Source organism: Ascidia mentula, chromosome 9, assembly GCF_947561715.1.
Source record: "Ascidia mentula chromosome 9, kaAscMent1.1, whole genome shotgun sequence".
In the NCBI taxonomy this organism is placed as follows: Eukaryota; Metazoa; Chordata; class Ascidiacea; order Phlebobranchia; family Ascidiidae; genus Ascidia; species Ascidia mentula.
This window is the reverse complement of record NC_138574.1, coordinates 14,515,877-14,536,428: the sequence shown is the minus strand read 5'-3', so window position 1 is coordinate 14,536,428 and position 20,552 is coordinate 14,515,877. Positions and strand designations below refer to the sequence as shown.

The 20,552-nt window shown below is 37.6% G+C and overlaps 7 protein-coding genes across 9 annotated transcripts in view; 3 read left to right on the top strand and 4 right to left on the bottom strand.

The window, feature by feature from the left end:
* Positions 1–133: 133 nt before the first annotated feature.
* Positions 134–5,117, top strand: LOC145912972 (WD repeat-containing protein 88-like). Its single transcript, XM_083000451.1, has 11 exons — positions 134–312; positions 1,085–1,195; positions 1,841–1,929; positions 2,506–2,708; positions 2,971–3,097; positions 3,415–3,528; positions 3,619–3,689; positions 3,743–3,825; positions 4,265–4,333; positions 4,556–4,648; positions 4,987–5,117. The coding sequence occupies exons 1-11, from the start codon at positions 232–234 to the stop codon at positions 5,101–5,103; spliced, it is 1,158 nt and encodes a 385-aa protein (XP_082856577.1). The 5' UTR covers positions 134–231; the 3' UTR covers positions 5,104–5,117.
* Positions 5,118–5,473: 356 nt separating this feature from the next.
* On the bottom strand, positions 5,474–6,950 carry LOC145912973 (ubiquitin-conjugating enzyme E2 G2-like). Its single transcript, XM_083000452.1, has 5 exons — positions 6,792–6,950; positions 6,556–6,637; positions 6,374–6,492; positions 6,033–6,173; positions 5,474–5,731 (listed from the first exon to the last, which is right to left on the bottom strand). The coding sequence occupies exons 1-5, from the start codon at positions 6,832–6,834 to the stop codon at positions 5,607–5,609; spliced, it is 510 nt and encodes a 169-aa protein (XP_082856578.1). The 5' UTR covers positions 6,835–6,950; the 3' UTR covers positions 5,474–5,606.
* An 800-nt stretch (positions 6,951–7,750) lies between these two features.
* On the top strand, positions 7,751–9,131 carry LOC145913499 (DNA-directed RNA polymerases I and III subunit RPAC1-like). Its single transcript, XM_083001181.1, has one exon. It carries the CDS (start codon positions 7,766–7,768, stop codon positions 8,804–8,806), a length of 1,041 nt encoding a protein of 346 aa, XP_082857307.1. The 5' UTR covers positions 7,751–7,765; the 3' UTR covers positions 8,807–9,131.
* Positions 9,132–9,425: 294 nt separating this feature from the next.
* LOC145914670 (uncharacterized) lies at positions 9,426–9,881 on the bottom strand. Its single transcript, XM_083002485.1, has one exon. It carries the CDS (start codon positions 9,879–9,881, stop codon positions 9,426–9,428), a length of 456 nt encoding a protein of 151 aa, XP_082858611.1.
* A 468-nt stretch (positions 9,882–10,349) lies between these two features.
* On the top strand, positions 10,350–12,735 carry LOC145913129 (prohibitin 1-like). The gene is made up of 7 exons (XM_083000675.1): positions 10,350–10,505; positions 10,701–10,862; positions 11,120–11,262; positions 11,450–11,503; positions 11,855–12,013; positions 12,088–12,166; positions 12,416–12,735. The coding sequence occupies exons 1-7, from the start codon at positions 10,421–10,423 to the stop codon at positions 12,553–12,555; spliced, it is 822 nt and encodes a 273-aa protein (XP_082856801.1). The 5' UTR covers positions 10,350–10,420; the 3' UTR covers positions 12,556–12,735.
* A 202-nt stretch (positions 12,736–12,937) lies between these two features.
* On the bottom strand, positions 12,938–15,044 carry LOC145913130 (uncharacterized). 2 transcript variants are annotated; one of them, XM_083000678.1, is made up of 6 exons: positions 14,766–15,044; positions 14,492–14,556; positions 14,289–14,420; positions 13,823–13,930; positions 13,646–13,746; positions 12,938–13,181 (listed from the first exon to the last, which is right to left on the bottom strand). In XM_083000678.1, the coding sequence occupies exons 1-5, from the start codon at positions 14,956–14,958 to the stop codon at positions 13,648–13,650; spliced, it is 597 nt and encodes a 198-aa protein (XP_082856804.1). In that variant the 5' UTR covers positions 14,959–15,044; the 3' UTR covers positions 12,938–13,181; positions 13,646–13,647. The 2 variants fall into 2 exon arrangements, with proteins under 2 accessions (XP_082856804.1, XP_082856803.1); XM_083000677.1 differs by having other exon boundaries at positions 13,646–13,724.
* A 658-nt stretch (positions 15,045–15,702) lies between these two features.
* LOC145913217 (reversion-inducing cysteine-rich protein with Kazal motifs-like) overlaps positions 15,703–20,552 on the bottom strand; it is a 34,632-nt gene continuing 29,782 nt past the window's right edge. For both annotated transcript variants that reach the window (XM_083000795.1, XM_083000796.1), the window contains 11 exons: positions 20,249–20,385; positions 19,773–19,910; positions 19,527–19,715; positions 19,118–19,240; positions 18,705–18,876; positions 18,342–18,510; positions 17,803–17,952; positions 17,587–17,722; positions 17,276–17,443; positions 16,938–17,080; positions 15,703–16,630 (listed from right to left, as the gene is read on the bottom strand). In XM_083000795.1, coding sequence (XP_082856921.1) covers positions 16,412–16,630; positions 16,938–17,080; positions 17,276–17,443; positions 17,587–17,722; positions 17,803–17,952; positions 18,342–18,510; positions 18,705–18,876; positions 19,118–19,240; positions 19,527–19,715; positions 19,773–19,910; positions 20,249–20,385 — 1,744 coding nt within the window. In that variant the 3' untranslated portion in view covers positions 15,703–16,411. The remainder of the gene's footprint in view (positions 16,631–16,937; positions 17,081–17,275; positions 17,444–17,586; positions 17,723–17,802; positions 17,953–18,341; positions 18,511–18,704; positions 18,877–19,117; positions 19,241–19,526; positions 19,716–19,772; positions 19,911–20,248; positions 20,386–20,552) is intronic.

The following is a 20,552-nucleotide window of genomic DNA, read 5'->3' as shown; positions in this document are numbered from 1 at the left end:
CATGTAACAACTTTGCCATTTGGTTGTTTTATAAACAAATTCTTTTGAAAAAGTTCTTAATACTTGATCTCATCCGACTGGTTGAATCGCCAGGACGACGGAAAATCCCCCAAATCGAACAAGTTTCGAAAAAGTTTTGAGGTCGAGAATGGGTCGTGTGCGTGTGGTAAAATGACAGTTATAAGTAGTAAAAAATGCTTTTTTAGTGTGAAGTGATCGAAGTTAGTTGACATGGTCCTGTCGTCAGCCTCAAGCAAAACTGTTGTAGAAGCTCCAAATAATGAACTTTGGGAAAACGAAAACCTATCACAGGTTTGGAGAAGTTTTTTTGTGTTGAGTTTTTTCCGTGCTACAATGTTACTAATACATCAGCGTTTTCCAAAATGGGATCTGGGATTAAACAAGTACGAGGGGTTTAGTTGTCTACTATCTGGTTACTAGCAAATGTCAGTTTGTTGGAAGTTTTTGGTGTTCTGGGGCAACTTAAATATCCTTGGCCAATCTGCAGAGTATGGCAGCTGCGAATTTTTCTGACTGCATGCGAATATCTTTCGGCATGTGAATACCTAAACATCAAACAATTAAAAGAAAGCCGTTTTCATTGCACGCGGGCTTTGGGGTCGTGCACGCGAAAAGATTTAGTATTGCCATATTCTGCAGACTGGATCCTTGGGGTGTTTTGCGGACAAAAAAAATTGGAAACACTGCTATACTTAACCAGTAGCGAAACGTCTCTGTTCTTGATCAGTGAGAAGCAATCTGTTAATAACTGTAGCAGCATTTTAGCCCTTGCATTTGTCGTTTCATACTTTCCAGATTGGAATAAATGTGGTGATAATCCTTTCAGGAAAGAAATGACTGATAAATTAACATGATAAAAAGTTTCTTTTTACAATCAACATTGAAAAATCTCTGCACTAATTACAAATATTCCAATCTGGCATAACTTACTCATTTTCAGCTTTGTTGAAACACAAAGCAACAAATGGGTGTTAATTGCACCAATGATTTTATTTATTGTAGGAATGGTTTAAACCCCATTACTTAAATAGCAACATATAATAAACTATTAAACCTTCTTTAGATTCCATTCAAGGTGTTCCGAGGCCACAAGGCAGCAGTAACAAGTTGTCAATTTTGCTGCAGTGGTAAATTCATACTCACATCTTCATATGATGGAAGTGTGCGATTGTGGGTAAGTATAAGTTTTTCTTGTTAAAGAACTGTTCTTCTGGCATAAGGTTAGATTTAAAAAAAATCGCCAGAAGAACAGTTCTGTAAAATTAGAATGCCTGGCAGCAAGAACTATAAGTTGTTTCATTCAGCTTTTTCTACCAATGTGGGAAGTACCTTTAGTAACACAAGTAAAAAAAGTTATATTTTTCATTGCTATTGATAAAAGCAACTCATGCTGCATGTTAGCCAAGGCTTATTGGCAGGATTGCTGCCATGCTTATTTCTTGAAAATAATTCTATTTGCGAATTGTTTGTTTTTTAACCCATTGTGTTTATTGTTAGTTGTATGACGTACTGTAGCAGACATTTAAGACATAGGTGGCATGACCTTATTGGTGTAGACTAGTACACAAGTGGATTTGTCTTAAAGAAAGGTCATTGGCCTGACATAATTAATTAAAACCTCCAAAATCAGTCAACAAGACTGAAATAAATCATAATTTTATTTTGCTTGGAACACAACGTCTTTTGACTCCGCTCATGCATCCAGTAAACCCCAACTATTGAGTATCTTCTTCTTATTGTACTACCGAATTTATTATTGTACCACTTATTGTACTGACCAAATATTAATAATGTCTATAAATATTAATACTTTGTGTAGGACACCAAATATGGAAATGTAGTTCACTGTTATGAAGGCCACAAGTTGCCTGTTACAAAAAGTAGAATGAGTGAGATTGACAACACAAAGTAAGTTTGTTTGTTAGGAATATATCTTCAGCATAAACTTGGTAAATGTTGAGAATTATAGTAAGTACTACTGGACAGTTGTTGTCAAATATCTTGTAACTTCAATTAATCTGTTCTTCTGGCACAATGGCACAACTTATATCACTAAGCATATAATTTTGCCAGAAGAACAGAATAATTATAAAACATTATACCTGGTAGCAACAGCAACATAATATCGTGTAACTGCTCAGAAAACAATTAATTGATTAGCTTGTAAACCACAATGTACTAACAGATACCCATGGATGGTTTCTTAGTAACTGAACTTCCTGCACAATTAAATATTGATCTACATCCATTAATATTTTGCCTGCTATGGGATGAGGCTTCAACAGAGTTATGGATAGTTGTATGGCAGGCAACCTGTAGTAGGAATAAAATCAGCAGTTTAATTGGGCCAGAAGTTTTTTTAGAAATTACAATTGTCTGGCAGCGACAGCAATCCCATTTAAAATGGAAAACAAATTCAACCTAACCACTGCACAAAAATACAGTTTAATTTTCATTAAGTTTATGTGGCAATTTATAATTTAGGTTTCTCTCAAGCTCATGGGATAAAACGATAAAACTTTGGGACGTCGAGAATGAAAAGGTTATCTGGCAAGGTCGCCATGAAGGGATTGTTACTTGTTGTGACATTTCTTCTGATGGCAAGCTAATTGCTTCCGCATCTGATTTTGATAACGCCATAAAGGTTTGGGATATCAGAGAAGGTTCCGCTGTCCAAGAATTGCCAGGTAACGATGTTGTTAGAAAATAATTGATGATAATTTTACATATTTTGCAAAAAATTATAACTACAAATGACACAACGAGACGTAAAGCTTGCAATATTTAACCCCTAGAAAAGCAGTCTGGACAGCCTAAGCACTGTAGGAATTAGGATGTTTGCCTAGTACCTTTGATATTTTTTAAAAATAGAACAGACTTTTTTCTTTTTGTCAATGGTTGCAACTACACATAAGCATGACAGAAAGCAGTTGTAATCTCCCTGTGCAGATCATCATGACAGCACCCCAACATGTTGTGTATTTTCACCAAACAGTCAAAGAGTTGCCTCATGTGGAATGGACAAAAGAACTAAAGTTTGGGATTTGTTGTCAAAGCGAGTTACAATAAAATTAAGGTAAATTTACTTAAGTTTGGATTTTGATTGCAAAATATTGGCTTCTTTACATCTGGTCAGGGATGAGTTTGTACAAAAAGAAAACATACCCTTTTAAGCTAAGTAGTAATGCCATGCTTACGCATAGCAAGGCGGGATCGCCCCACTGCGCAGGCCCTTTATATTTGGCGATCACAGCTCTAATATTCTGATCATAAGGGAAAAGTGGCTGATCCAGCTTGGCTGCGAAGCCTGTGAACCTTCCAAGCTAATATATCTATTTTTAACTTGCTACAAATAAGTTGAAGTAGATGTTGATGCATGTTTTGTACTTAAAGCGGCCACAAGAATATTGTTTCAAGCTGCTGTTTTTCAAGCAATGAAAGATATCTGTGTACTTCTGCGTGGGACAAAACGTTACAAGTGTGGGATATTTCCACAGGAACATTCAGGTAATGAACTGATTGACCTAGACTTTATTTCTTTTAACCTGTGATGTGTTTTTGTTAAAAAAAGTTTTAGTTTATTATGATATGTTTTAGATCACAAGGAGCAATTAATCTAACAAAAGGACATGATGGATCAGTCAGTTGTTGCAAGTTTTCCAGCAATGGTGTGAGTTTGCATAATTAAGCAAGTTGTTTTTGACAAATTAAAACTTTGCAGGTCAAAACGTTATATCTGGAGGCTACGATTCCGCTATCGTTGTTTGGGAAGTTGAAAACAAAAGCAAGAAACTTGTTTTGAAGGTAAATCAAAATAAGTTTACTAATTCCTTCTATTTGTTTATTAGATTGATATACAGGTGATCGCACTTTTCTAACCTATCAGTGCAGCTGGTAACTGATAATAATCTTGTCAGCTAACTAGCTTCCACTTTGTGGTGACGTTGATACATTTCTACCAATTTAGCTCAATTTTATTTGTACAAAATAACTTTGACAAATATGCATGAACATTAAAATTGCAAAATAAAAATGGCAAGGGCACTGATAAAACCATAATGTTTATTAAGTCAGACTAGCCAGTCACCAGCTGCACTCATAAGCAATCCGGTGGAAATAGTTAGCATACACATCATTCTGCAGCTCAGTTTGAAATGATTCATGTTTCATATTTTCCCACATAAAACTTGTGTTTTCTCAAATTCATTTTTTTTAACATAGTTTTTTATTTACCTTCTCCAAGGGTCATGATGGTTGGGTGACTGGGGTGGACATCAGTCATGATGCAAAATGGATTCTTTCATCTTCAGAGGTATTTCATGTGAAAAGACACCAGCAAACAATAAAATCCATTTGTATTTGTTAAAAACATTGCATGCAATCGTAAATCTTAAAAGGGTATTTAGAAAAATCAGTCTGTCACAAGAATTGCATTAAAAACTATTGCAGTTTAACATAGAACACCTTCCTATTGTATTACTTGAAACAGACTAGGTTTATCCAACTTTAGAACTTTGTTTTATAAAATTCTCAGGACAAAACGATCAGAGTTTGGAACATTGAGGCTGCCGATCACATTCCAGCTGTCATTGAAAACAGGAGGGCCATGGGACTAAAAATTGTTCAGGTAATTGTGAAAATTTTTTTCATGCAGTTACACAAAAATATCCACAATTACAGGCCTTAATTTTGACTAATTTTTGCTCAGTTTCTATTTAAAAAACAGTATTCAGGCACTAATTCCTAGGGCTGATCTTGAATTTTTCTTTTGCGGAAGGCTGTGTTTGGATCAAAACCTCATTGTGATAACGATTTTGGGTGCCAGATGATGAGCTAAACATTTGTCAAACATAAGCTTGCTAATGTGACAATTGAGAAAATGTCATAAGCCACCAGCGTTTTTTCAATGCTATTACATAGAGGTGTAAATATGGAAGACTTGTGTAATACTGTGTATTGTTGCAGTGCGAAAACTGTGGAAAACCATTTTCAATTGCTCAATGTGATGACCCTCTGGACATTCGCATGTGTGTTTTTTGTCGTCTGGCTGAACCACAACGAAATCAACTACCTGCGTTATGAGAATGACGGTGGACTTTATAATTGTTTTGAGAAATATTGACGCTAGTTTCAATGTTTGTTTTTTATCAAATCATATGTTTGTACCTGTCTGTGATGCAAGTATGGCAAAATAATTGTTGCAACTGTTATTTTTACCTGATGTTTAAGGGAATATGATACAACAGATACACTGTGATTTAACTGCTTTTATCATTATTGTATTCAAGCATACGTTTTTACCTAAAAATTTACCAATTTTTCCTAATTCAAATGTCTAATTTTTTAAGGTCAAGCAGAAACTGTCAAAAAAATTTCTTTGTTTCGTTGTAATGTATATTTTTTGGGGATTGTATCTTTCTCACTGAATTAGTTGCATAAACCATCTGATGCATTCACTTTTTTATTGCACGACAGAAGAAAAATTACGCTTAAAAATGAGAAAGTCAAGAATGGGAACTTCCATCTCGCAGAGATTCACTGTACCCTTAAGCTAACTTTGTGTATTAATCCCTAGCAGTAGAGCATCATAAATCCATCGGGAGATCAAGAGATTTTCTAACCAAGCGTTCAGCTTCTTTGTTGAATTGTTCTCTGTCATCCCTCCACATTTTGGAGGCATCAACGTTAGCCCCAGACTCTGGATTTGGTTCTGGAAATATATTTCATAAAATTTGATCATTATTTAATCTGTATAGCTTGGTTGTGTGAGCAATGGGAAAAAAATAACATGGACAGCAGCAAATTAGCATGGGTTTCTTTTTAAATAACTTAGCAAAACGATTGTTTGTACCAAAATGCAAAATAAACATTACCAGATAATAGATCTTGAAACTTAACATAAAAATGTTTATGACATATTTTGAAGTTCTGTTTATATACCATAATTCAAAACCAAAATTTTGTTGAAAAATTAATTTGTCAACAAAGTGAGAAACAATATTTTGACTCACCAGCCAACATGCTCATGACGGAAAGAAGTATTTTTTCAATACTCTGTACTGGTGACCATCTTTCTGCACTGGTTTCATATCCCATAGGGTCATCGCCAGGAGAATGTAGAATTGAAATGCAAACACGTCCATCAGGATAAACTGGACATTATACAACATATATGTTATTAAAAAGATACACCAGTTTGTTCATAAAGAACAAAAAACCCTTGCTAGAAATCAACGAGTGAATGATTTATTGAAACCAATACAAGGAATTTAGCAAAAGTTTGATCATAAAATGCAGGCAAATTAAGGAATCAAATTTACAACAACATATATCAAAATAACTTTGCCCTTACTATTAGGATGAAATATGTCAGAGATAAATCGCATTTTTGGTGGGCTCATTGGATAATCCGTGGGAAACAGCAGCGACGTTTTGAACACACCCCCATCAAAAGGTGTTTCTGCTGGCCCACTGCAATAAAAAGGAAAATGTTAACAATAAACTTGGACATTAGGAAAAATAAAAATGTCATACAGGATCAAAGCCTCCCATTCGAAGAAGTTTTCTTCATTCACTGGGCCTGCAACAATTCCTTCTGGCGGATTGAGCGAAAGTTCTAAAATCATAGTTTTCATTAAAGGTAATGACCATTCCGCACAAATATCACAGACACTGATCTTGGCATAATTTTGGATACAAACTACTTTCTTTATAAATTGTAGCAAACCCAGTTAACATTGCTAAACAAAGGGACCAAAACGATTACTTACGTTTGTATTCCGCCATCAGCCGCTTAAGTGCAGACCCAACCATGATTAAATGATTCGCAAACACTGCACAAAATCAATATATAATAAATACACGTTGCCTTCGTGCGTTGCAATTGTAAACAAATGGTGTTGGTTTTAGATTTATAGAAATCCTATGAGTGACCTAAAAAGGTGTTTGTTTGAAAAGGTTAAAGTTTAAATTATTTTGCTAATAATTTTTTTGATTCAAAAAACAAATATTTCAGTAATTCTTTTTTCAAAAGAAGCCTAACACAAAGTTTTACTTTTTATTGTTCATTTGACAAAAAAAAAACGGTAATTAATCATGCGGAACAGCACATTTGCAGGAACGTGACCTTAGCCAGTTTTGCTGCACCTGATGAAGCGAGATCAATCTCGCGAAAGCTCGTGCCAATAAAGTTGTTTAACAGTCAGTCTCTTATAAAAGCAGTGCACAAGCAAGCATATAGTCATAGATCAGAGACAGACACGACAAACTGAAGAAATTGAATTAGCCAGTTAGCTAAGCTTAGCGACTCTGCCTGGAGCTTTTGTTTGTAATGTGGAACCCTTTTTATATTAAAGCTTGTAAGTCTTGTAGATGTTTGTGAAGCGGGTAAATGCCAACCATTTCTTCAAAAATACATCAATTAGTTTGCTTAGTTGTTAGCTTGCCGTTTCATGATACCTTTTTCTCTATCACTTGCAAAAAATAATTCTCAATCTTGGTTTTCAGAAAGCATTGGCATTCTTGCATTGTTTTTGTTGCTGGGTAATGGCCTGGTGGACTGAGGCACGTAAGGAGCTTATGCTAAACAGAGCTCACAAAACAGTGACTTATTCTTTGATGGGACTGACTTTATTTGGTGCTGGGTTATTGGCCTTTGTCACTTACAAAAGATTAACCGAAGATCCCCCTAAAATCAACAGACCAACTTTGACCGAAGGAACTGAGGCAGACGATAAAAGCAAAAATGGATCATATTGAAGACATGAGAACAAGATTAACTTTAAATGAACATGGGCTAAGTAATGTTCACACCACAACTTTTCCTGGCAGTTACAGCGGCTACAATGATGCCTGGGATTTCAGGAAGTTCATATCTGCCTTCCGCATAAAAATTATTTCCATTGAAGACAAGGAGATGCAGTTTGACATGATTGGAATAGATGCATCTGTTGCTAACGCCTTTAGAAGGATCTTAATTGCTGAAGTTCCAACTATGGCCATAGAAAAAATATTTTTGTACAACAACACTAGTGTGATTCAGGATGAAGTTTTGGTTCACAGATTGGGGCTCATTCCCTTGGATGTTGATGCGAGGCTCTTTGAATTCCGGCAATCTGATGACCTAGAAGGCACCGCGGAAGATACTCTGGATCTTGAGTTAAATATAAAATGTACAAAAAATCCTTCAGCCCCCAAAGATGCGACTGACCCCAATGTGTTGTATAAGAACCACAAAGTATATTCTGGAGACATTGAATGGATACCAAGAGGAAACCAAAGTGATCTTTCGTGTGTAAAGCCAGTACATGATGATATACTGATCGCTAAACTTCGACCAGGCCATGAAATTGATTTGAAGATGCATGCAGTCAAAGGTTTGGGTAGAGATCATGCAAAATTCTCACCAGTGGCTACAGCATCTTACAGGCTGCTTCCTGAAGTCAAATTGTTGGAAAAAATAACAGGGAATGACGCACAGCAATTGCAGAAGTGTTTCTCTCCCGGGGTAATTGGCATCAAGAAAAATGATGAAAACAAAGATGAAGCTTATGTTGCTTCTGCAAGAATGGACGCTTGCAGTAGAGAAGTGTTCAGACACCCCAACCTTAAAGACAAAGTGCAACTGAGCAAAGTGAAAGAGCATTTCATTTACTCAGTGGAATCCACTGTTGGCACAGCCCCCAATGTCCTGGTTTCTGAATCAATCAAAATCCTCATGGCAAAATGTAGATCTTTCCTCAGAGAGTTGGACAATGCACAAGAAAAAGACATGGAAACACAGTAGCCATGCAATTAAATACTTTTTGTCACTTATTGTGATCAATTGAAAAACACGTTGTGATGATATGTGAGCAATTCTTCTTTAGGCAACGTTGACACAGTTTTGTGAGAGACTAGTTCAGAAACGATGAGGTTCTCCTACGTAATTCAGCGAGTAGTGCCATCACAAGGGCTGTGGTTACTACGCATGGCTTTGTAAAACGCGTAACAACTCTTTATGTTAATTGCGTAATATATTTTTGGCGGAAGTGTCACGTTGTTAACGCGTTGTAGTATTATCAATTATCATCATATAGGCTACAACTAGAGAAAAGTGCAAAATGTATGTACGTAGAATAGAAAAGTTACAAAGTTACAAGGCTAACATGCTGGTTATAAATGTACTCATTTCGCAATATTTTTTTTTTATTTTGGTAGCTGAAGCTCGACAATAATCACTTGCTACAAAAAGTCACGCCATCCCCTAAATACCACAAAACGTGTGTAGTTGGTTAAAAGAATCGCATAAATTGAAACGGCACCACAAGTTGTATCCACTGAAAAATAGTGATACACACTAAAAAATTCAAAACACAAATAACAAATTATGGACTGGTCGGTTCGTACTATGATTGCGTAGTTGGTTATCCGTTGTGCATGGCATATTTTTCAGTCCACCTTTTCGCTTGCAGATGGAACTCAGCTTGGTTGTTTCTATAAACTTCTGCTATTCTGAACACCAACGGATCGTCTGTGTTTGGGTCTGACAGCAACGAAACGATGGACATCAGGATTTTAGAAATTGTCAAAGCAGAGGACCAAGTTTTGTTCAAAATATCCAAACATATACGTCCGTCTGAGCTAATGTTGGGGTGGTATATCGGTGTCTTAAAACGCAACCTCGGCGGCGTAAATGGATAAGACGGCATCATAGTGATAGAAATCTTAAACGATCCTCCTTCATACGGAGTCCCATGAGGGCCTTTTATAACTGCTTTCCAAGTTAGTATATTTCCATCCTCGTCCGGCGCCGCTGTAATTTCCCTGTCTGGGTATTCTTGCATCAACTGAAGTTCTTTTTGCAACCTTCGAAGAGCCATCTTTAGCTTACCTTATGAACCGGTTGTAAAATTCGAATCATATATAACGACTGTGTTGTGAAACGTAGGGTTACGCGATAATTGCGTCTCAGAATGACATTTGCCAATGCGTATTTTGACGTTTTAGTTTCCGATATTACGTTAAGCCTGTTTTTCGTTGTTCTCCAAGTTAAATGTAACACTACTTGTGTTTATTATTTTCAAAAAACAAATGTTTTCACATAATGACTAAAATTTTGATTGATCCGGATCCCTGGCGTTCGAGGTCGTACCGTGTTGATCAGGATATTTATGTAAAACATGCTTATGTAATCACGTGGAAATAGTGAGTTTGCATTATGGTGGTTGCCGAATGATTGCAGTATGGTGAAATAATTTGAGGTTGATGTAAAAATTGTTGTTAATTTTGTACAATTTTGTATGTTGATTTGTTGCACCTACAACTGAAACGTGTGTGTTTTGAAGCTCTCCTGTAGTTTCATTATAGTTCGATTCACAAACCGGTTTCTTGCGAAAAGTAGAAACCACCATCCTAGGGAATGGAGGCACTTATGAGCAGATTGACGAAATTTGGTTTAGGATTAGCCGTGGCTGGAGGAGTAATCAACTCCGCTCTGTACAATGGTATGCGATTTTATGACGCGCTTAATTTTTGCAATGCTATATTATCGCGATATCATTCATAATTACAGTCATTTGGGTATTAATTTTTTCGTTTTTGAATAGAAGTATAAGTAAATAGTTGTGGATAACTATTTATGTGCATGATCTATGGATGCAACTTTGTATTGCCACTGTTTAACTGTTTCTTTTGTTCAGTTGACGCTGGGTGTCGTGGGGTAATTTTTGATCGATTTGCCGGAGTCAAGAAAACTGTCACCAATGAAGGAACTCACTTCCTTATTCCGCTTGTTCAAAAACCTATTATCTTTGATTGTAAAGCTCGACCGAGGAACATTCCTGTTGTGACAGGCTCGAAAGGTTAATACCTTATTACTGGTAGTGTACCAGCATGCAAAAATGCTGCTTTGTGATTTTATATCAAGTTACACAATTTTCACCACTTTTTTTGCATGACTTCTTTCAATTTTATGCTGCTGTGTATTGTTTGTAAAATTATTTTCAATTTTCCCAATGATCCCAATGACTCTTGCACAAAATGCTATTTCAAATTTTATTGTGCTTTTTGACATTAACAAGGTGCAAACTGATAAATTTAAATACTTATGTTTAAACAGATTTGCAGAATGTTCACATAACCCTTCGTATTCTGTTCCGTCCCAAACCATCCATGCTTCCTAACATTTTCACAACTATTGGTGAAGACTATGATGAGAGGATTTTGCCATCGATCACAAACGAAGTGTTAAAATCTGTAGTGGTAAGGTTTGCTTTGGGTCTGCATGGTTGTGTAGCCACTTTAAATCCGCTATTTTAACTTTGGCATGTGTAGTTCATTTACATTTTACATACAGCCATTTGTGCAGAATAAACAGGTTTTTCCTGAATAAAAACTTTATTCACACAAACTTGTGTCTGAGATTGATTTGTTTAACATTTTTTTGCAGGCCAGATTTGATGCAAGCGAGTTGATTACCCAGAGAGAAACTGTATCCAGACAGGTTAGGTTTGCATTTACCTTTTTTTAAGAAAACTGCATCCCCCAATTAGTATTGATAAAAGTGTTTTTTTTCTTTTATATCTTGCATATGAACTCAGTGGTCCTTGAACTAAAAAGTGGGTGCCATATACAAGCACTTCTAGATAGGGTTGGCAAATTATGCTTCTGTTATCGTTTGGACTAGTGCAGATATTTTTGGTAATGTTTACTTAAAAGTTTGAGGCATTACATTCACTCAAAAACTTGATTTGTGCTAGAAGCTGTAGTCAAGCTAATTGCATTCATAGTGTGTGAATTCACCCTGTAGAAGATTATGTATTTATATAAGCAAACCCACATATCTACTCCATAGGTAAGTGAAGACCTTTCGGACCGCGCTGATTCGTTTGGTTTGATTTTGGATGATGTTTCACTGACACATTTGACATTTGGACGGGAGTTTACGACAGCAGTTGAGCAGAAACAAGTTGCACAACAGGAAGCTGAGAGGGCTCGCTTTGTAGTGGAGAAGGTTTGTTCAATTACATGTTTATTGTTTAAATTTTACTTGTAACATGTTATTGATGTTGCTTCAAATGAAAAAAGGCGGAACAACAAAAAATTGCTGCAATAACTACTGCTGAGGGTGACGCCAAAGCTGCTGAAATGATCGCAAAATCTGTTGGTATGTCTTTGTAACATTAAGTAAAGCGGATTAAACATACTATTTACAAGCTTGTTGGTAAAACCATTTAAAAACAAAAATTTATCAAAAGGCTGGTGACCTTTTTTGGTCATGGCGACTAATTTCGTCAAATGTGCCGAGGTCCAGACCTGACAATGTACATAAATCTGCTGACCAAAATCCTTCTGTTTTTTTGTAAAATTTTGTTTTAAATTTGTGACTTTTTATTTGCACTGTTGATATTTTCAGCCGAGGCTGGAGAGGGTTTGATTCAATTACGTAAACTTGAAGCTGCTGAGGAAATTGCCGGCATGATGTCAAGTTCTCGCAATGTCAGCTACCTTCCCAACAACCAAAGTGTGTTGCTGTCACTTAATCCAAACCAGTGATGTTTATAAAATGTTGGATCCAACTTCTATCCCCTTGTATTCAACTGGCGGCTTTTCAAAGTGTTTCTGCGCCGGTTAAATATGTTTCTTGACTTGACCGCTTAGAATGTTTGTTGCAGAAAGTTCTTGTAGCAAATACATTGTGTATAATTCAATTGATGAGACAACAAGTGTTTATCCACAATATCAAGCAAAAGCACCCAATAGATAATACTTTGTAAAAAAGTTTTTTACTGATTACAACCGACTCCAAATATGTGGTTTAGGTTAGGCCAACTTATGTGTATTTTTTGGGGGGTTATTTTTTTTAACAATAGACACTTAATACTGGTAATCTGTGCACCCGATGTACAACTGCTAGTGGAATGTTGGGTAGTCCGTGGCTTAGAAAACAAAACTTTTTTCAAGTATGCACCAGCGTTTTTTCCCAGCTGATGATCTGGGTTTCAACATTGCGTTGTCTTGGTGACGCACCAGTGGCTCTCGGTCGTTACTTGCGATTTTAGTCCACTAGAATAGCAGGTCACTCTGAATGTCGACACTACTAGGTGTCTGAGGTAGATTTTCTCCGTTATCTTCGTCACGGATCTGAACTGAACGTTCGGAAGTTTCGTCCCAGTGAAATTCTGCAAGACGAGCAAAGAAACAGTTTTAACTTGTGACATTTTAGATATTCTTGCGGTCGCGACCAAAGGTTAGTTAGTGATACAAAAAGAATATTGTCAGAAGAGCCTTTTTGTTGATAATATGGCTAGCAGCATCGGCGATGATTTGTCAGTTAGTTAGTTGATGCTCAACGCCATCCAAAAGTTGCACAACCCTTTCCTTATGCTGCTCATATATGTTATGGTAGAAGCTCTGTATCTCATCTCGTTAGTTTGGTTAGGTTTTATTTGTTTTTGGTATTTAAAACTTTTTTTTTACCTACACCGTCGTGCATTTAGAGGAGGAAAAATATGCAATCTAAAATGATTTTAAGCGCACAGCTAGCCTTGGCAAACGGCCGAAGCCAAACTTGGTTATTCATGTAATAACCAAACACATAGAATATGTTTAAAAGCACCAACATTGGTGAAAACCAACCCTCTACCGTCATCGTTGTTGAAGGTTTGGTCGACGTCGCTTAGATCTTCTTCCGTGTCGGTCTCCCACAGTTTCTGCTGTTGGCGCTGAAAAATAACCACCACGAACCTGGATGTTAAAGTTGACCACTGTTGTTCCAAAAACCACACCAAAAAACATGAATATAGCACGTATGTAGCCCCACCCTTTCTTTTATCTTCTGCGCCCGAAGATCTCGTCGGTGCAGGCGAGCAAGTTTAGCAAGTCTATCCATTTCGCGTTTGCGTTCGGCTTCTTCTTGTTTGCGCTGGATCTGTTGTAAGTAGTGGGATTCTTAGGCTTTAATTGAAACGCTTTACGAAGGGTTCGTATTTGCAAAATTACTACAAAGTACAACCATATATTGTTACAGCCAAACCTTAATGTGAGTTACAACACTTGTTCGAAGTAGTCATGGTGGGATATATATATAATTTACTGACTATTATGTTGATTTTTTAACGTACCAGGACTATACAGACCACATTTTGTTACACCAGACAACCTAATGGCCGCCAAAACGTTGGTTACAAAAGAATTCTGTAGTAATTTGTAATTGTAAAATACATTAAATGCCTAGCTTTGTTAAACAAAGTTTATGTAAAAAATTTAATTGGAGAATCAAAATCAACCTCTTCAGCAGTTATTGGTTTGGAGGCGTTCCTATGCTGCAACAGTTTGGCTGGCGGGTTTGCCAAACGACGAGGTGATATTGAAGGCAATGTGTTGGACTTTCTGCTCGATGGCCTACTGCCTAAGTCGTCCTGTAAATAAAATTATCTTGCAAAAAGGTAACAAAACAACAGTTGGGCGATTTTTTTTCGGTCAAAATTACCTTTTTTCTTGGTGGGTGTTGCTTAATAATTCCTTTTCTAGACACTGACACATCAAATGCAATACCTGCATGTATATTAATAGTGTTTTTATAAATTATACTCACTATTTTTTAAGATGTTGAGTAACATGAAATTATTTTACTGTTATTATACTCTTTCCGCAATTATATTAAGGCATGTACAAGTCAAATACGAAAACTTGTACGAACTGTAGAAGTAAATGATTCTTGAGCGGCAGCTTTGTACGAAATGTCCAACAAAATCAACACCCACCTTTCTTGTTTTTTGTGTGGATTGCTTCAGAACCTGGATCTGACTCAGTAAAAACTGTCGACGACGGATTTGGACAAGACAGACCTATACCACTGTCCTGTGAACTAGCACTATGCCTGCCAGCAGCAGAAGCAGCATTTCGACCTCGGTCTGACGTCTTTTCTGTGCTGCCCTTGGAACTGAAACATCCCATTTTTTTCTTGCAGTACTGCTAGTTGTAATTCGGGCGTTAGCACTATACTACACACTACTAAAAACACTATACGGGGGCAGCTGATACAAATACGACTGCTTGAACATCTGAGATCAACGGCCATTGTTTTGTCACACCAAATGTAATTCAATCGGCTCATTGTTTCGTCAGAAAGGGATGCTCGAATTCATTAATAAACCCCATTCAACTTCGTTGCGCAAAATTTGTTGTGAGATGCTTAATTTGTTTGTTCAACTTTGACACGAAGGTCGGAGTCAATTAAACGCTTCGGATCAAAACGTTCTGACACATTGAATGTGGTATAACCAGTGCGTGTACAATTGTGTTATTATCGTTTCCTTTTTGCAATATTCCATACAGGGTCATTAACATACAATAGCTATTGGCAAATTACCACATGTTTAACTATTTGGGTTCATCGATTTTAACTTCGTTTTGTCAGCATGCTGCCCCCTTGTGGAATGTGTACGATCCATACCAAAGGGTTTTTTACCGATTATTTACTTGTTGTTTAGTTTCTAAATCACCAACCAAGTTGTACATGAGATTTTTGTGCTGTTCCTTGACCAACCCCTGTCAAGGTTTAAGGCTGTAATTCATGCAGCTATACTTATACTTAATGAATTACCCTTAATGGCGAACACATCATCAGAACACGATAGCGGCCCACTTGAAATTTGGAATTTGGAAATAGACTCAAGTAAATTGAAATTTTTCTTTCGGTAAACGAACATTTATTTTGCAAGAACCGGGCACAGCGGCAGTGTTGCACCGTGCGTTACGAAAAAAATACATCTACAAAATAACAAGTACGTTAAAAAGAGAACAGATAAAAAATCTACAAAAAACGACATCGTGGTAGAAAAAACTCGTGTAGCAAACATTGGTTGAAAAGCACTTTTGGAACATGAATAGGCAGGTTTATCATTTAGATGTTTATCTTTAAAACCACGTTGGGACATAAAAATGCCATTGCTTGATACCTCAATAGGGGACAATGTGTTGAAATTGTTCAAGCGTATCTTTTTTTGTGAAAAAAGAGAATTGCTCTGAAATCTTTTCATCGACGTTTTGTAGCGAGTGAGGTGAAATATTAACAACGGAACAGACGCAATAAAATGCGAAACACAGTGAAGGAAGAAAATATATATATAAATATTTCAATTAGAAAAAGACGTTGACATTTTTTTGTTGACTCGGACGTTTAATGGGGATGAAAAGGTAGATATTTTGCTGTTACTGCATTTTAAACAAAAAGCGTTTTCGAAAACAAAACCCAGACACCACAATAACAAAATAGTAAGTCTATCGCCTCGCCAACAATCTCATACGAACGCAAAAAGTTCAAACGGTTTTGGTCTCTCTCCACTGCGCAGAACTCGGCTGCGCGGAGACTATTCTCGTCGCCAAAGGTCACTCCATACGTCATGCATCACGTTACAGCGAAACATCTCAGCAAAAGCCACTGCGCCAGCCACATGAGGGCGACAAACGCAAACACCCCTTGTGATGTCACAGCGGCGCTGGAGTGTTCTGACGTAGAGAGGGTGGCGGCAGTTAGGGGCGAAAGTGTCAAGTATGACGTCAGCATTGGACTTCGAGTGTTGATTAGTTTCGAAATTCGTTCCGCTTCACGGGAGCAAGCTTCGACCTGAAAAACAGGGTTGTGGAAAATTAACATTTTGCAAGATTGGTAATAAGGAGTTTCCCCACATTGGTTTAAGATTTATCGCAAATAAAGTTCATCCTACATAAAGCGTGATAAAATGCTGTTGCTAGGCATGAAATGCATTTGCCACTAGCAGTAGATCAACGCGTCGTTACTCGTAAATGTTTTGGCTAAAAAGCGTTTTATCCAATTATACTGAAGTGTCAAACATTTGTTCGAAATACTATGCGTTATGCGTTATGCAATGTGAAATATTATCAGACTTTCAACTTTATTTTTCAATACTTACTTGAACTAAGGACGGTTTCTTTACGTTTGAAACGACGAGAACGGACAGATCTCCTTCGGTGGTAAGTTGGCCAGAGATGTCGCACTCGAGCACGTTCAGACGACCCCGAAGTTGTCCCACAATGTCGTGTACCGTTACGGGCCCTGTAAAAGTGTTGTATGTTATGTTGGAATTCAACCAAGGATCTGAAGTTTATAACGAGAAATACAACAGTATCCCAAAATGTTCACAAAAAAAGCTATTTTAATGGAATAAGTTTGAGTTTTGAAAGAAAAAAATCACTCTTACAAGGTATTAAGCACAGAAACTACATATAGAGAGCAAATAAAACCGGGTACCTTTCCAAACGTCCTCAGTTATGGCATCGAGATGTTGTCTACTCAGCATTATACGAACAAGCCCGCCACAAATCGGGCAACACTCATCAGGTGGACGAATCGCTCTGCATTTTTCGTTTGCAAGAGGGGGACATTCGATGTTTTTGCAAGCGTCTGCGTTTTTCTTGTCTTCAAACAACAACACACAAAAATATTACCTATTTTTTCTTCACGTTTCTTGTGGTATTTTATTGTGACGTCACTGTTCACAAAAACCAGAGCGTTCAACATTCACGCACTAATTACAACATTAGCAATGACGTAAGACTCACCATCAGTCAATCCGATGCTTTCACAAGGTCCCACGTGATCAACCAACACTCCATTGGCTTTCGCTACGCATGAGCTGTTGTAGGTCACGCGGTCGTGGCCACAAACCGGTCGAGCGTGAACAGCAGCGCAGGTGCTCTGAAAATGTATTGAGAGGATCTGAACCGTGGCTCTTGTATTTGCCGAACGTCATGTTTTAACGGGAAAGGGGAACTTACCTTGCATGACCCCGTGTAGGAGAGATTCCGTCTTTTTGCGCGCATAAGTTTGCAGACGTCATCGAACTGCTGATTGTTTACGTCACAAGCAATACTTTCGTTTGAAAGAAACGCGGCAGCGGAGAAGAAATGCGAGGAGGATAGAGCGACCTGTCAAATCAACCATAGTGTTGTTAATAGGCGAGCCTAGTTTCTATGTCAGAAGTCTCAGTCTCGCTTTGTTGGCTGCGGTACAAAAACAAATGCTGTGTCTGAGAGCATAACTTGTTTTTGTACCGAGGCTTCAGTTGCAAATCTGCAACTTGGAATTCAATAATTGCTACAATAAATAGATGAAATGGCCCCTTTATTCTGGCAGATGACTAAGATGAATGTTTGCAATAAATATTTCAAACAAACGGACACTTATTTTTCCTTGTGTAAACGTAATTCTTCCTGAACAACTTCAAATCATACAAGCAACAAAAAATTGTATTTCAGTGGACCATAACTTTACAAACTTGACATTGGCAATGTCCCAAAATAATCGAAATCTATACCTTTTCGTCATCGTGAATATGTTGGTGGCGATGGATCGATTTATGGTGACCCAACGACCGCTGGATGGCGTTGCGGAGCCACTTGGTGCACACTCTGTACCTCGGTATGCATTCGTATTGTTGGCACTTGTGAACTTGGGTGAGACAGACTCTTGGAGACGCCACGCATCTGTTAACACAAGATATACTCTTATCACCATTGCTAAAGCAAGGTGGCCACGATAAACCACATTTAAATCCCGTTAATACGCAAAAGTAATTACGAGACCTTGCAGGTCGAAACAGTGGCCATCTGTATGTAAGCTCACAAAATTCATATGAATGGCCCCATGTTTATGCACAGTGTGTTACAACATCCGTTACCTTTCTCTCTTCCCGCAAGGGTTCCCGCGGCAAGGATTTTGGTCGACGCAAGACCCCGGAGAAATTTGGCCGACTTTCATTCCGAAGCAGGAAGCCACGCACATGCTGGGGTAGGTTCGACCATCAGCTCCACACACTGGTGAATATTTATTCGGACAGTTGCACGAAATGCCTGGAAGAAAAAAATTGTTTGTAAACGGCTAGAGGCCAACAAATGGTACAATTTCCACCTTATTTTAAATATTTCCTATCTTTTTAAAAATTAGGATAAGTGTTAAATTTAAAGGTGGAATTTTAAGGTTTAGCGTGAAGTAAGAATGGAAACGACCCTTCGTGGGTATTTGAGTTAGAGAAATTATTGAGACTTAGCTGTGTAGAAAGAAATATAAAATAATTTAGAAAATCTGACCCACCTGTAAATTTTCGTGTCTCCTCTGGCGAACTCTTTGACGTCAGACACTGACGTTTTGTGCACGTGACTACGCCGCCATAGCAACTGCAGAAGTTGCAATCTACGTGGAAGTGGCTCGAGTGTGCTGGAAGTAAGAAACAGAAGAAAGTAGAAAATGATTGTTATCTGATTAAGCGTGACGATTGTTACGATTGTTTGTTACCTCAACAAAACAAATGTATGCCTCTATGACGGAATAATCAAATGACAAATGTCGTTTATTCGCCAATTGCGACGAGCGAATTGAGCTCCTTTCAATTCGCATTCAACTTAGATATATAAATGCACAAAATCTGTACAACCCTTGACCAATCTTTCCAAATATTTGTCCATCTAGATTTAAAACCTTTCTATGATAACCCCGCACTTACATCTCATTTGGCCGGCGATATTGCAGTTCATTTTGCTGTCAGTGCACGGAAGTTGGCGACACATCCGTAAATCTCCTGACCTGGCACATGTGCAAGCTTTGAAACATCCTTCTTTCCTGGATGTGTCCAGGACTCGAACCAGCGACCCAAAGGGAACGGTGAAGCTGGAGCCTTGGCCCAGCTTACAACCTGCACAATACGACATTTTGGTATTTCGTATTGTTGCGAACTCATTTTCACATTTACCTGGTAAGCATTTGTACTTGGGACAAACTTTTGTTGCGTCACAATGCTTTCTGTTTATGACGCACACTTCTCCACTTTGACAAGGGTTTGGATGGCAAGGTTGAGTAACGTTTACTGTCTTTGGTGTTTGACCGGCTTCTGGAAGGGAAATTCAATCAAGCATAACTTTTCTAGTCGATATGCTAAACGGTGTACGTTTTTGTTGTTTATTTTAGACAATTCCTTTTCAAAGCGAAACATATTTGTCTCAACTAAGAAAACGGGAAGATTTCAACCAGGTGGAAATAAATGATTGTGAATTTACGCCAAATTTTTTAGGTAACTTATGAAATGTTTTTTTCTTCCTATAAATAAATTTCAATTGTCCAAAAGTAATGAAATACAAATATGCAAAAAAATACAACTGGCATAGGCACCGTCAAAACCGTAAGGGTTATCGAGTCAGGCGCTTATTCTGTAAAATACAGCAGACTCACTTGTATAAGTGGACATGGAGATGCACTGAGATTGGAGATGAGTTGGCGATAGATTCTCACAAATCATTTCAACAGTGAGCGGGTATCGGAGTCGGCTCTTGTCAACGCATTTGTTGAGAAGTCCCAAACAATCGGATCTTTATCGGAAAGAAAAGTAATTAGACTTAAACGCCGCTGAGCTGTTGTATTGGAATATTGCTCTGTACATTAGGGATTCTTGATATTTTTAAAAAGTGAATAAAAATGACTTTTTTTCATACTACACATAACGGTATTTAAAGGTGTTTAAAAATTTACCAAAAAT